Here is a 15643-nt window from a genome sequence, read left to right on the forward strand (position 1 = left end):
CTGAGGCTAACTGTCTGCTAACCCAGTGCTATGAATGGGCTTGTGCAAGCACCGTCACTTATGTAGGTATAGTAGAAAGGTGAGTGGACCCCAAAATACCGTCCTGTTATCAACTTAGTCAAATGCTTAATCTTTTGTTTTAGTTGTGGATGTGGATTATAAAGGCAGCAGTAAGATCAATTCATGCAGTATATTTCTTGAAGCTGACTGCAATCATCTTGCTCTCTACGCAGATGGGCTTGGGCCACGAGGAGGGATTTGGTGCCCCCTGCTTAAAATGCAAGGACAAGTGTGAAGGATTTGAGCTTCACTTCTGGAGGTAAGTGGCACCAGATGTCTCTGAAGCTGTAACTTGGCATTGCACATCTTGGCACATGTATGCAAGTGTGTAAGTAATTGCTTTTGTTCTCTCTTTCAGTTAAACTATGCAGATGCTTTAAAGAAGCTGTGTCTAAGTTCAGGGCCAGGGCTTCTCAGCTGTGTTACAACAGGGTGTTTAAGAATGTAATCATGAACATTTCATCTGTACCGAAGTCAGTGGTACTTCTAGTGAAGCATTTGCTTTAGCTTAGTAAACAGTTGAAGTAGGTTTGTCAAAACTTCTCTATCCCTGCAGTAAGAGATGTGACAGGGAAGAAGTGGAGTTTATCTCAGTAATGAAATACTTTCTCAGCTCCTGACCAAATATGTAAACTTTAGTCTGAGACGTTAGGTTGAATTATCTTATCTACATTGAAAAGATATATACGTCTCTGAATGATTTAGAAGAGAGAGAGGTGACATAATACAAACAAGCTAGATGGTACTTGGCTTTGGATGATACAGTGTTCCTAAACCAATAGAGTTAATGATAGTAGTATAAGTCGTCTATGCTGTGGTCTGTGCCATTACTTCTGCAGAAACTTTGTATTTCGTTAAAACCTTTCTTGTTTTAGTGAAACAAGATGTATATATATCTCTTAATGTGTGTATATATATATATAGCTAACTCATTTCACTGATTATACTGGCTGTGCTTTCAGATGCAGCTTAGTAGTTCTGATGAGGTTTTTTTCAAGGTAGTTTTTTTTTGTTTGGTTGGTTTGTGAGGGTTTTGTGTTGTGGGTTTTTTATTTTGTGGTTTTGTTTTGGGGTTTTTTTGTATTTTTTTTAATCCCCCTCAAACAGAACAGCCTGGACATAAAAATAAATGTTAGTAGCACTAGAACATGTTAGCAATGGAAGCAATTACACTTGACCGATGCTGCTTAGTTGCAATCATAACTGTATCTGCAGTAGGGTTTGCGTTTGTGGAGTGTTTTAATGTAGTGTTTACATCCCGGCTGTAGTGGCATCAGGTGCAGGTAAGGCCTAGGAGGTTTTACGTCGTTGCTCAACTGTTTGACTGCAGCTGATACTCAGTTTAGAAAATAACCAAAGAGACCACAGAAAAACTTGCTGTAATTTGATGAGGATGTAGCTTCTTGGCTGTCTGTAATATGTAGCTATAGAAACAACTTAAAAATAATGACATAGAGCAAGAAATGGGAATACACTAATAAATTAACTTGGTCATCTAAAGATAAAAGAAATTATTAATTTATGAAAAGACTCAGTACACCGTCAGTCACTGAGGGAACTCATGTACAGGTACTAGTAAAATAAAACAGAACACTGTTAATGTGTGTAGGTAGTTCAACAAAAAGGAATTTTAAAAAGTCAGGAATAAATACTGTTGTTTCTCTGTAATTAAATGAGAAATTGTTACTTCTCACTTTGAGAGAAAACCCTTTGTTCATGGTCAGTGTGATAGATGAGGTAATGGCAAATGCAGGAGTCAAAAAAAGAAAGATTAGTCTGGTTACATTTTTGTCTGCTCTTTCTTTTTGTCCCTTTTTGCTTAGTTCACATTGCTAGATCTAATTCTTAGCTTAATCTTTAACAGGGAACAATTTGGGATAAAAAGAAATAAAATGTCTGAAGTGGTTTAGTCACATAGTAGCATGATTGCCAAGTTAGAATGTGTCTGCTTTTGTTTGTGTATCTGAAGGTTTTTGTCTGTGTTTTTCTTTATAGGCATAACACTCTTTAAAATCGTTGTGCCAGGTCCTGAATACGTAGCTCAACAGAGCACTGTCTCTCCTAGAAAGCAAGGGCTTCTGGGCATCAGTAGGTTAAATAGCAAGTAAGAAAAGGATGTAAAACCAGTGAGTGTTTAGTTAAGATTAAGATTTAACTTGGAAATCAAATCTGTATAGGATAGACTAGGTAAATAAGGTGGCTGGAAGTAGTTTGAGAAGCAGGTGAATATGGCACGCACATCTGAAACAGCTGAAAAGTTAACCATCAAAGTAATTCAGGAATGGATTAGGAAATACCTGTTTTTCTAGCAGAGCTACTGCAAGTGGACAGGATATTGTCTTTATAACATGAATGATCAAAATCAGCACAAATTTCATTTGCTAATTTCAGTATTACTCACCTGTAGAAGATAGATGTTGAAGTAGAGATTGTAAAGAAACTGTTGCGTGCTGTAAATAACAAATGCAATGGGTTGACCCCAGCCAGCAGCCAAGCACCCTCACAGCGGGGATGGGGGAGACAAAAAAGGAACAAATATGAGAAAACTCGTGTCAAAATGAAGTCAGTTTAATGGGTGATGGATGGTGGGGAGGTCTTAGTGCTGACTGTGACAATGTATAGTATGAAGTATCCCTTATGTGCTGAGGTGGGGCTGGAATACCAAAAAGAGAAAGCCTTGACACTGTGCCAGGAGCGCTCAGCACCAGCAGGCGCTATCAAGGCTGATTTAGCTACAAATCCAAATCGCAGCACTGTAGAGGCATCATGAAGAAAGCTACCTCTTTAGGAGCCAGGTGGAGTACAGCAAGCAAGGCAGCAGTTGTGTTTGCAGGCTGCGATCCTTGCTGTGGTCTGTGCAAGGGTGACACTGCCCTCTCCTGGGTGGAGCTGAGGAGGTTCGGCAGATCACCTAATTCTTGGTTTGACGCCTGAAAACTCTTGATATGCCTCAGAAAGCTAAGTTGTGATTTCTTCTGGTACTTCTTTTCAGTACAAAAGAGCCTCAATCCAGTCTGTGGGGATCAGGCTGGAAAGTGCATGTGAAAAATGCAAGTGTATCTGTCTGGTGGTAAGTTTTAAGCAGAAAAGCTCTTCTCCATGCTGGAAGTGTTTGGAAAAAATACCTCTTCCAGGGTGGCAAGTGCTCTTTAAGTACTTTGTGCTATAATTCTTGCAACAGTGTGTGGGGTAATTGTGCCCCTGTGCTCAGCACTGGTGAGGCCTCCCCTGGAGCCCTCTGTGCAGGTCTGGGCCCCTCACTGCAAGAAAGACCTTGAGGGGCTGGAGCGGGTCCAGAGGAGAGCAACGAGGCTGGGGAAGGGACTGGAGGGAAAGTCCTGTGAGGAGAGGCTGAGGGAGCTGGGGGTGTTCAGCCTGGAGAAGAGGAGACTCAGGGGGGACCTCATCACTCTCTACAGCTGCCTGAAGGGAGGGTGCAGTCAGGTGGGGGTTGGGCTCTTCTCCCGGGCAACCAGTGACAGGATGAGAGGGCACGGCCTGAAACTACGTCAGGGAAGGTTTAGGTTGGATCTCAGGAAGCTCTTGCTCACGGAGAGGGTGCTCAGGCACTGGGATGCACTGCCCGGGGAAGTGATGGAGTCACCGTCCCTGGAGGTGTTTAAGGAGAGGCTGGGTGGGGCCCTTAGTGCCCTGGTCTGGCTGATGTGATGGTGTTGGCTGGATCATAAGCTGGACTTGTTGATCTCAGAGGTCTTTTCCAGGCTCAAAAATTCTGTGATTCTGTGTTTATATGGAAGCAAGACTGTTAATTTGATTAGTACAGAAATGGTGGTTAATATAGCCCTTAGTAAAATTTGTTCCTCCGCATTGTGAGCGGAACACAGAGTAAGTACAATGAGAACCACCATGTACAAGCATAGCTGAATGGTGAACGACTACCTGCTTTATCTTAGTGTGTTAATACCTTTCTTTCTTTTAAAATTGTCCTCAGAATCATGCTTGAATCCAAGTGTAGCAGCTGCAGGCAGGGTCTTCTCAGTTCCACAAAACTGGCAGAGCAGGCTAACTCCAGGAGACTGCTTCTCGGAGATGTGTTTGCTCTTTGGGAATATGTTTCCCACTAGAGGGAAGTGCGAGACAGGAGTCAGAAGTTGCTAAAAGCAGGAGAGAAGGTTCTGATTTATCTTGGTCATGTATATACCAGAAAGTGGTAATTGTCTCCGGTGTGGCTTGCCAAGATGTTTAAATACTTCTGGAGACAAGTATCTTAAGCTTGGGAACAACCATTTTCAGCATCTGGCTTCTCTGCGTAGATACAATCCCTGGAAGGCAGGGAGAGCCTTAAGTTGGCTTTAACACTTTCTGATACTAAGACTGTCAGGCAAGTACTGAGGCACAGTTCAAAGCATTTGCAATTAGGTGCAAGAAAACATAACAGAAGGAGTCATGGGGAGAAGTTACTGTTTCTGTCTGAAGGGCAAAAGGTTCAAGACTTGTCAGAAATTGGTTAAGGGCTCCTCTGTACTCGCAGCTGCCTCCTCCTGTCACTAGGAGCCACTGCAAAGCCAGCGCAGGAGGAGTTGTGATCCAAATTACTCTTTGCTTCATACAGCAAAATCCAGAGAAGGAGGAGGATGGTTAACATTTGGTTTTGGAGGAGGAACTGGAAATCTTTAATCCTTGCTGCCAGTAGAAACCCAGGACATGAGCATTCACCAGACTGGGAAAGGGAATGGAATCTGCTTACCAGATTTGAGTGGAGGAACATTTTTCTCCTTTGCTGAAGTCCCGAGAGCTGTGAGCATACGAGTGGGAGTCATTAATACCACTGTCAGTATGGATCTTGCTGAGTGTCCTCAAATGAAGGGAAAATCTTTCTGGCAATGCAGATGAAGGGAATAAGAAATTTTCACTGATTGTTATCTTAATAGAGCCAAAGGAGATAGTTAGGTCTATACATATACAACAGCATATGTATGGTATGACCAAATTGTAAACAGTACTATGCAGGAAGAGTTACGTGTGTAAATATCGAGTGGAAATTATTCAAGACAAGGGTTTATAAATCAGGACAGGCAATATTTTTCTGTCTGTTAGCAGTGTACAGGCATCTTCATGTGGATGAGGTCCTGGGGAGCAGGGGATATGGCAACAGCCTCTGGGATTTTGCCTTGACTTTTGAGACATCGTTTGTGACTGAGCATTCTCCAGTTGTCTGTATTGTTTTCTAATGCCAGGGCCACTACATTTGTAATTTTGTAACAAACCCCAGTAACAGCTTCTTGCAAACTCCATGTAGGCAAAAAGTCTTTCGTTTGATCTTTAAAGAGCAAGGAGATAATGTTAGACTGGAATGTTCACAGTCAGATTCTTAATTTAAGGAAGTCTGAGTTGACAGATTAGCGAGTATTTCATTCTTTTTTCAGTGCAAGTATAAAGCACAGGAGTTCTATGCTGTTTTTTGCAGTCGGACCCAAGAAGGACCTGAGGACAAGTTGTATGCTTTCCTCTTTGTGACTATCTGTTTGTCTATTTGTCAGGACAACAGAAAATATCTCACAGATACAGAAACTAGTGAAATGTGTTAAGCTTTCAGGATGGGACCGAGGATGATAAAAGCAACTATGTCAGGTTGTTGTTAGTTCCACATTCTGTTCTGCAAGGCTGTTCTGTGTTCTGAGAGCACACTGCTAGAAAATAGGTACGCAATTTCATGATGCAGCGTGAGCAAAAATAAGGTGCTCTTGTGGCGCTTCCAGCATGTGTGAAGGTCTCAGGAGAAGAATTCCACCACAGCTTACTGGTCTGGTCTCTGCAGGCTGCTGATGCTGCTTCACTGTAGTTGGATGCTGTACAGCCCGGGAAGAGCTGCACAAACTGCAGGCAGTACAATAGTATGAATTGTTCGTACTGAGTTCTATTTTTCTAGCAGAGCAATTCTGGGCAGCCAGACTATACTTTACCTGCACAAGTCAGTGCGTGTTACCTCAGAATGTCTATTTGTTCCCCAACATTGTTAGATCATATCCTGTCAAGAGGCAAGGCTAAAACTGAGGCTTATTGTTCTAAAGACTTAACTTGAAAAAGTGAAGAAAATATCTGATAAGCTATTTTTCAGATGAACTAACTGCTGAAATTCAAGTTGCATGTATACCGTGGGGCATATAGCTGTATGATGGTCATGATATAATAAGGAGCTAAACCTGCAAAAAGTAAGGTCTGATTCTGTCACCTTGTATTAGATCTCAAAGAAGACATGATTGAGAGTTGATCATAAGGTATAATCATATACAAGCCTTAGAAGATGAACAGAGTGGATGTATATTGCTTTATTAGTATGTCAAATAGTCCCTAAGTATTAGCTAGGTAAAGTACTCATGTGGACTTGATGCTTGAAGATCTTGCAAAATTTTATGTTGGGAGTGTTTGAGATTCATAGTACAGCATCTAGGCTTAAGGGGCAATGCTAGTTTATGCTCGAATGCCTTGGTAAACTGGGAGATTGTGAAGTGCTTAGTGTTTACTAGGTATCCAAAGAAGTATCAGCTTTGAAGTTCTGTGCATCTTTGCTATTGAGGAAATGAGTTGGAAACCACGAAAGCTGTCAGGCAGCCTACGATTTAATTTTTGATCTCTTTAGATTTTTATGTGCTGCAAAGTGGAGTCTACTTAACATTCTTATTCTGTTCATTGCTTTTAAAGTGACTCATTTCTATTGCTGTTAGCTATTTTTATTTGGAGTGGGTTACCATAACTTACGGTTGCTGTATAATCACATAACCTGGGCAGCATCCATCACACACTGAGATGATAGTACCCCATGTTGTAAGCTGCTATGTGTGTGGTAGCTTGTATCTTTGTGACTGACTCTGCATTGCTTCACATGACCAGTTATATGTGTGTCGTCTTCCTTACTTTCCCATCACCTAATGGGCCTGCTGTAATCATGGCATGTTCTTGTTGTGTACCTGCTAGGTGCTTTTAAAATATGTATCAAGTGTTCAACATTCTTCTGCACCTTGCTTTCTAGAGTTTATGTTCTCACAAGCAGGACTGAGAAGCATTTTCTAGGTAGTAGTTTTATGCCATTCACTATGTGAAGAGTAAATAATGGGGTAAATTATTACTCATTCCTCTTCAAACTAGAGATCCAGAAGGTTAATCTCTTTTCTTAGGCTATACAAGGAACCTTTAGTTAATATCCAACTTGACTAATTTCCATATGCTCTGGCTGACTGCTTTGAACCGAAGCTCTGGGGAAGCCCTTAGTAAATTAGCTTGTCTAATCCAAGGTTCTGTTTATTATGTGTGAATATATGCTTGAGGTAATAAATTGCTATCTAATATCTCTTAATCAAAGGAGTTCAAATATGTTCTATATGAAAGAAGACTGTATCTAAGTAAAGCCCCCTACCTTTTAAGGATGTTATCTGTGAAAATTCTCTGTATGCTGTGTGTCAGAGTACCTCTGACTTGGTTCAGAACTTTTCAAAAGGCTTTGTCCATACAAGACTTCCACTTTTGTTTCATCTTCTTTTACATGCTTGGTGTAATTACACTTGGCTACATGCATATTTTTTTTCTTTTCTAGGAAGTACTTATCTCTACTTGACAGCAACCCTGTGATAACCGAATATCATGCACACAGTGAAATTCATATGAAGAAAACAGTATAGTGTGTGTAATTTTGAGTATAAAGAGAACACAAAAACCTAAATGTCTAAATAAATTATTGCTGGAGGGATCATGTTCATGCATTTAGGTTTATTTATGGGTGACTACCCATAATAAATCTGGTAGGTGGGTGATAGTGGACGTGTACATGTGTGACCAGTACCGAGGTGTAACTGAAAGAATGATAAAGCATCTTATTTAAAATGCATTAGTGTAGTTGACTGATATCTGTCTGATCACAATACAACAGGAGAAATAAATAATATCTTCAAGAGGTGTTTGATGTATTGCAGAGTAACTTGTATATTCCCTAATCAAAGCACTGAAAACAAGGGTTTGGGTTCCCAGCGATGATGTGTATGCAGCTGGTGAGACACAATTTTCAGCTGAGACTGTAACTTTGTTGCTGTTTCCATAAATTTCAGAAAAATATGTCGCAACTGCAAATGTGGCATGGAAGAGCATGATGTCCTCACAAGCAACGAGGAAGATCGGAAAGTGGGGAAACTCTTTGAAGATACGAAATACACGACCCTTATTGCAAAGCTCAAGAATGATGGCATTCCCATGTACAAACGCAATGTAATGATACTGACTAATCCAGTGCCAGCCAAGAAGAACGTGTCCATCAATACTGTAACTTTTGAGTGGGCTCCTCCTGTTCAGAATCAGACACTCGTAAGTCCGACTTGCTTCTTTTGTCGTGTTCAAGGCAGGAGCTGATGGGGGATAGAGAAGTGGATCTCACCAGAAGGATAAAGTTGCCTGTTGTATTCTTGTTTTCTTCCTCCTCAAAACTGAAAACATGATGCTGCTTTAATGAGTCTTGCTTCTATCCTCTTGCAGATATGGATGCTTGTCTATTTGGATGCTTTGAGAACTAGGGAGATGAGGTGTTTTTTAATAGATAGGATTAAGCCTAATTTGCTAAGGCCCGCAGTCTGGTTTCTCTAACTTGCCTCTTTTCTTTTAAGCTTGAAAAATTTGCATGGAGTGTGGGCTTAAAAGCAAAAAAAGCCCCAACCCTATCCCATGACAATTTATGTCATTGTTTAAAGTTAAGGGGAACACTCAGTCTTGCGTATGGCTTTTACTGTATATGGTAAGAACAAGGTCAGTGTTGACATCTAAAAGAGCAAATCTCTTCCAGTGTGTTTTCAGCTGAAGTAGATGAGAGGCTAGATAGCCTGCTGAGGATTTCGCTTCACTTTTCAAACTTTGATTGCTAACTTAGTGTGCTGCAGAGTTGTTTGATCCGTGTCAGAATCATATTATCTCTGAACTACCTCGCAAAATATCCTTTTTCATGAATTTAATCAAAGCTTGTACATTTAAGTCAACTGGTACTTGACAGTTACCACTTTGATTTTTAGGCTTGTCCTTGCTTTATTACTAGAGTTTTGGGGGGTTTTTTTCTTTATTTAGCTGGATTTTTTCCTACAATGGGCTCTCTGCCCCAGGCAGGCTATTTCAGCCTCTACTTTTTAAAGCTACACTAATGATCAGTAGTTTTAGATAGCTTTGAAGAGTCAAGTTTCTGTGTAAATGTTATTTACTCTGAGAAGTAATAACTCTATTCTGCATGTTGTAAAAGGTTGAAAAATAAGCCTGTCTCTTGCACTATTCGGCTTCTTCCCAGAGTATCTGCTGTATTTTATATCCACCTACTGTGTTTCGGGAGCTTTATGTTTATGGAAAGAACCTTGTTTTTGACAAATTTGCCTGTCGCTAACAACAGTAGAGATGATTTTAGTCACATGTTGGCTTAAGAGGATGGGTCTGTAGTTGAGGTGGCATCTGATATCTTAATTCCCTCTGGTTCAGGCTAGGCAGTATATGCAGATGCTACCAAAGGAGAAGCAGCCTGTTGCTGGCTCTGAAGGCGCACAGTACAGAAAGAAGCAGTTGGCTAAGCAGCTGCCTGCTCATGATCAGGATCCGTCTAAATGCCATGAGCTCTCCCCCAATGAAGTTAAGCAGATGGAACAATTTGTGAAGAAGTACAAAAACGAGGCACTTGGCGTCGGAGACATCAAGCTCCCCGGTGAGGTGGAAACAAGAGCTACCGATAAGAATAACTTGAACAATGGTGACAGAGGCACCTCAGCTGCTGTAGGAGCGATGGAGGACAAGTCGCCAGAGCAAAAGGCATCTCAATATGTAAGTATAAGAAAGGAAAGATAAAACAAGTTGTTTTATTACCATACACTTACTCTCTTTGGTCGTTTTAACCCAATTAACTTGTTTGCTAACTTGGAATGGAGAAAATCTGGGGAGGGAAAGAAAGAAGGAGATCTGGGAAACGCTGTGAATGTTTGCACGGAACTCTGGTTTCTAACAGTATTGAGTTCATTGCAGCAAATAACTTCCGAGGTGACCTTTTCATCCTTCTTGCAAAAACATGTTAGCTCGGAGATATAGTGTAGCAGGGCGACTTCTGCAGAACAATAATAAACAAAATTGTGTCATCTTATGGACTAATTGCTACACTTCTCTCCTCTTGAAGAGTTTAGTTTAATTTTAGAAGCCTGTTTTCTTCTCTTTTTTGGAAGAGCACCAAAATTACCCACTTGACAAACTGCATTTAAAATTAAATGAAACTAAAATAATCAAGTAACGCTTCTCCCTCCCATATCCAAGAAGCCAAGCTGTATAACAGCTGTTTTGACTAGCTGCCTTTTTGTATTCGGATCTATGCTTTTTTGATCTTTTTTTTTCTTTGGCATCTGATGCCTGTCTTGTAATAGCTCAGTGAAAAAGATATATAAAATTACCTAGGTCTCATTGATATTTCTAAAACTATAACCTTAAAATATTTTTTATATGACTTGCTGACTTCTGCTGTGCATGTCTCAGTTGCCAATTATGAATACAAAATAAGGGTAGAATTAGTGAAGTAACATTAGCTTAGTGAAAGTAGACCTTCACTTCAGAGTCACAAAAGTTCCTCTAACTTGATTACCAGAAGTGTTGCTACTGTATGCATGAGTACAAAAAACTACTTGTCTCCATGTTAATTAAGACATTCTTGTCTACACTTTTTCCTATCTCTTAGTTCTGCATCTTTGTTCTCTGAATTTTATTTTACACTGTCTTTCAGACTGAGCCTGAAAGCATGTATTCCTTTAGCTGTGGTAAATAGAATCTCTCAAAAAATGAGGTTTTGCTACAGCAATGGCTTGCAATTCTTTTAAACCTAATCTAAAAAGAAAGCAAACAAAAAACGCCCAAACCAACAGAACAAAAACAGGTCTCCACAATTAATGTAAATATACCTGTAATAATTGCCTTTGTGTTGAAAAGAATAATTTCACCAAGACAGAAAGCTGAATAACAGGAAAAAAAAAAGACAATATTCAGCATACTTTTATCTTGTAAATAAGCAAATCTCTTTATGCACCTAGTCTGGGGATGTTGTAAATGCCAGGTAAATGAATCATCTTGCCCGCATCTGGGTCCGTACAACTACTAAACCTTCCAATTGATGCCTCTTGGAACATGAGGTCTAAAGTAGAAAGAAGAATCAAAAAGCTTTATATACACCTATATTTGCACTTTCCCTTTCATTAGTTTCTCCTTCATTTTGTTCCAAGCTGTTCTTCCTCCCTTTCCATAAAATCATAGAATGAATTAGGTTGGAAAAGATCTTTAAGATAGAGTCCAACTATTAATCTAGCAATGCCACATCCACAACCAATTTTATAATTTCTGTGACAGGTTGTGCTATAACCTCAGGTTTCAAAAATTTACTTTTGTATGAAATTGCTTGCATGAAACAAATGTGGGGATCTGATTCATGTGCTTCACAGCTAAGACACTTTATATGTATCTTTGTTTTTTCTATATATACTTATGCACAATTACAAAAGCCATTTGTGGCTGGGCTTGTAGTGATGTGAATCATAGAGAAAACCTTCCCAGGATGCTCAGTCCAGTGCACAGACCAACTGGAGCGCAGGAAATGCCAAAATGGTGATTAAACTGTAGGGGAAAACTGTTTCTGTAACATAAACCACCTGGTTTTTGACTCGATGACAAAACCTTCTCTGTAAGCAGGTGTAGGACCGAAGGCTGACTGTAAGCTTTTTGGAACTATTTGTAGTGTTCGTGGACTTTGTAGTCCCTTTTCCAGAATCACTTTCCCTATCGAAGATCACTGTTCACGGACTATTGGACAACAGCCATGAGTGACTATCATCCCTAGAACACAGCTTTAATCAGACTGAATTTGGAATATTCACAGTTTGTTGTGTTTTTTTTCTCCCTGGTGATGCAAATACAGATTGAGGTTCTAATGACCTATAAGTAAAGCGGTTTTTTTGTCTTGTGTTCTAGTTGTAGTCCAGTTGGTTAGCTTTGATGGAGGCTCATTTTGATGTACTTGAGTACACAAGGCTTATAGAACATAACGTGAATTTTATTTGCCCGTTCGGTTTTTTTAAGAACTGGACTGTAGTTGCAAGGATGTAAATATGGCAGAATGTAATAATTAAAGTAGCACTAGTGCTATGTCAGCAAAACATGCACCATCTCGAATTGCTTAGTTAAACCTGTAGTGTGGTGTCATGTCACGAAACTGTCTGATCACAGGAGTAAACTAATGCTTTGTTTTCAGCCTGGGAAGGTGAGGTTTGTTAAATATATCGATCATGTGTATTTGCTCTAAAGGTACCTTTTCAATGACTTAACTTGGTAATAACCTATTTCCAGTCCTGCTATTGCTGCAAACTGAACATGAAAGAAGGTGACCCAGCTGTCTATGCAGAACGTGCTGGATATGACAAATTGTGGCACCCAGCTTGTTTTGTCTGCTGCACCTGCAGTGAACTTCTAGTAGACATGATCTATTTCTGGAAGAATGGTAACCTGTACTGTGGAAGACATTACTGTGATAGTGAAAAACCCCGCTGTGCTGGATGTGATGAGGTAGGAAATACCCTAGTCCTTTGTTTTAGCACATGAGTTTGCTCTCCTGAGAAATGAATGTAATTTTAAATGAAATATTTCAGTGCAGGGAGATGATGTGCTTTTCATCTAGCTGAGCATAGCTGCAAGGAACTGAAGCTGATATGGACATTCCACATTCAGGAAGATCTATAGTTTGCTTTGGATTTGGTGGTGATTTTGTGCTGTTTACAGGGATGTAGGGTGTAATACACGAGTGTGAATTCTTCCAGAAAGTTCCAGTTGTGCAGTTGCTTCCTCATAAAGGACACTAGGGGGAGCGCCTTACTAAATTACGGCTTGTGAAGCAAACAGCGAGCAACCTGCCTGGTGTCTTTTGGCATCTACTGGGTCTTAAACGACATTAAGTGTTTTGGGAAACGATCAAATGAGTGAACATATTAATTTTTGTTGCTGAAATAATTTGAAACAGTGGAATCGCCAGAAGCTCCTCAGAAATTACAAAACATCCTGACGCTAGCTTTATTAAAAGAAATGCTATTCAGATGCATATATTTGTTTATATCTTCCTCGTAGCTAATATTCAGCAACGAATATACTCAAGCAGAAGGTCAAAATTGGCATCTGAAACACTTCTGCTGTTTTGACTGTGACGGCGTTTTGGCGGGGGAGATCTATGTAATGGTGAATGAGAAGCCAGTCTGCAAACGCTGCTACATGAAGAACCACGCTGCGGTAAGATCCTTACAGATGTGCTGATGTTGTGAAGGAAGAGAGCATACATCTATGGAGCTTCACACTCTTGCTTTCTCCCTGTCTAGAGGTATCTGAAGGGTATAAATGCTTAGGCTCAAGTCAGTCATCTTGTTGCCCTTTTGGAAAAAAAACAAAAAAAAACCAAAAAAAACCAACAACCACACTTTAAAGCAGACAAGTATTTTGTCAATTCATAAACTTGAACAAAAGCTCCTGGTGGAGGGGGAGACTGTTTTGAAAATACCTTTAACTCAGCCAGTGATGAAGCAGGATTTTGTAACGGGAGGAGTAAAGTCTATAAAGGTGAAAAATGGTGTGAAGTGTTTAGTTTGCACCAGTCATAGGTCATTGTGACCCGTGGGATTCAACTTTAACTGGTCTACTAAAAGTCTGGAATGGCAACTTCCATGTAGGTACTTTTGTTTATTCGTATTTCTAACCACATGAGTTATAAAGGAGAGTGACTGATGGGATAAAGCTAGAAGGTTGGGAAAGGATGGTAGCTCTTGATTCCTGGTCATGCTAGGAACTCTAATCTGAGATGATGAGCTACTCTTATCTACCCCTTAACTTGGTATTAGTCCAGAGTTCAGTCTAATGTGCATCTTGACTGTTTGTATAAATGATGGCGAGAAAAACTGTTATCTCTAGCTGGCAATTAATAAGGGGCTGGTTAGCTCAGTCAGTTGAGCGTGGTGCTAACAATGGGTTCGATTCCCGTTCGGTCCCCATGTGTTGCCTGATCTAGTCATGAGGTGGTGTCCCTGGAGGCAGGGAGGCTGGATTAAAATGATCTCTAAGGTCCCTTCCAGCTTAGGCCATTCTATGATTCTATGATTAATCTTCTAGGGTAGGTGTGAAGAATTAGCTTTTGGAGAAGAGTTTATGGGTTTTTTTCTTTTCTCTTAAACATTAAGATCTAAATGATAATTTTTGACAGCCGGATTTTAAAATGAATTGCATTCAAGGATTTTAAGTAACCTTTTATTCTTTGGCATTGCTTTATGGCTGCAAATACGCAGGAAGATTTGTAACTAATCTCTTCAGATGTCTAAGTATAGTCCCAGCAGCAGCAAACTTCTTGTGTGCAATTTATTATTTTAGTTTGTGTCCTCAGTTGCTTCTGATTGGAAACTCTGTTTTAAAATATCAAGGAAAATGGAAAGCCGGAGACTTATTTCAAAGGCTTCTTTTAACACTTGTCTCTCTTCTCCAAAATTGTGTAGAAGTTCCAACTTTTGGTTGACTTGTAGAGAGGATGTGTGTGCTTCACTTAAGTGTATTTTTTTTTCCAAACAGATCTGCCAAGGCTGTCATAATGCTATAGAACCAGAAGCACAACGTGTGACATACAACAACTTCAACTGGCACGCTACACAGGAATGCTTCTTGTGTTCCTGTTGTAGCAAGTGTCTAATTGGCCAGAAGTTCATGCCAGTGGAAGGGATGGTCTTCTGCTCTGTGGAATGTAAGAAGAAGATGATGTCTTAAGAGAAGATGCACACAGAACCAAGCACTACTGTGTTCCAAAGGCTCTTGCATTTCTGCTGTAAGATACACAGTATCATAGCATTTAAAGTTACTGAAAGTATTAAAGAGCATTCTCCCAAAGATTCTTTTTAATGACTAAAAATTGCTATGTAATCTTAATTTCTTAGCTGTAATAATACCTTCTCTTTTTGGAATGTCGTTCCTCTGAGTCTTATATCAAAGACCTTGTATCCCAGAAATTCAAGAAAAAATGTGTTATGAGCTATATACACTTTAAGGGAGGTCTTCACTGTGAAGGATCTTTTTGCTCCATCTTGTCTAATGGAAGAAGAAAATGAAAATGCTCCATTTTTTATTAACATAACTCTCCTACTTTTGATTTTGCTAATTTATCATTTTTTATGATTTCCCTGCTTTTGTCAAGCACTTTAGACAAAATGATCAGCTTTACCACCACATAAGTTTTATTCACTTAAAAAAAAGCTTAAAGTTGCCTGTAATCACGTGCTTGTTGTTGACACATGGGTTCTTGAGACACGGTGACTATTCTCTCATCTAGTTTGTAAAATAACTGCACCAGTAGAAAACTGTGTTGGATCACGTTTCTTTCTTACAGCTGTTCACACCTGGAAAAGTTTTCATTTTATGATTATTGAAGTTCCTTTACAGATTGAATTTTTTTGATTTATTTTTTTGGGGATGGGGGGAGGGAGGGAAGTCGGGATGTAGTTAATATAAGAGGGGGTCTTATCCTTTCAGAACCAGCTTCTCTTTTTCATGAATGTTCTTCTCAAAC

At 39.8% G+C, this 15643-nt stretch overlaps 1 protein-coding gene across 1 annotated transcript; it reads left to right on the forward strand.

Annotated features, from left to right (window-relative positions):
- Positions 1-233: 233 nt before the first annotated feature.
- TES (testis derived transcript (3 LIM domains)) lies at positions 234-14964 on the forward strand. The gene is made up of 6 exons (XM_009866601.1): positions 234-319; positions 8121-8373; positions 9520-9855; positions 12406-12621; positions 13177-13335; positions 14656-14964. The coding sequence occupies exons 1-6, from the start codon at positions 234-236 to the stop codon at positions 14845-14847; spliced, it is 1242 nt and encodes a 413-aa protein (XP_009864903.1). The 3' UTR covers positions 14848-14964.
- Positions 14965-15643: the final 679 nt, after the last annotated feature.

The sequence above is a fragment of the Apaloderma vittatum genome, unplaced genomic scaffold (assembly GCF_000703405.1).
Source record: "Apaloderma vittatum isolate BGI_N311 unplaced genomic scaffold, ASM70340v1 scaffold9173, whole genome shotgun sequence".
NCBI classification, from domain to species: domain Eukaryota; kingdom Metazoa; phylum Chordata; class Aves; order Trogoniformes; family Trogonidae; genus Apaloderma; species Apaloderma vittatum.

Coding starts and splice junctions, on each gene's coding strand:
- TES (XM_009866601.1), top strand. CDS start 234: ATGGGCTTGGGCCACGAGGAGGGATTTGGTGCCCCCTGCTTAAAATGC. Junction 8,374..9,519: donor CTGTTCAGAATCAGACACTC/GTAAGTCCGACT, acceptor CCTCTGGTTCAG/GCTAGGCAGTATATGCAGAT. Junction 9,856..12,405: donor AGCAAAAGGCATCTCAATAT/GTAAGTATAAGA, acceptor ACCTATTTCCAG/TCCTGCTATTGCTGCAAACT.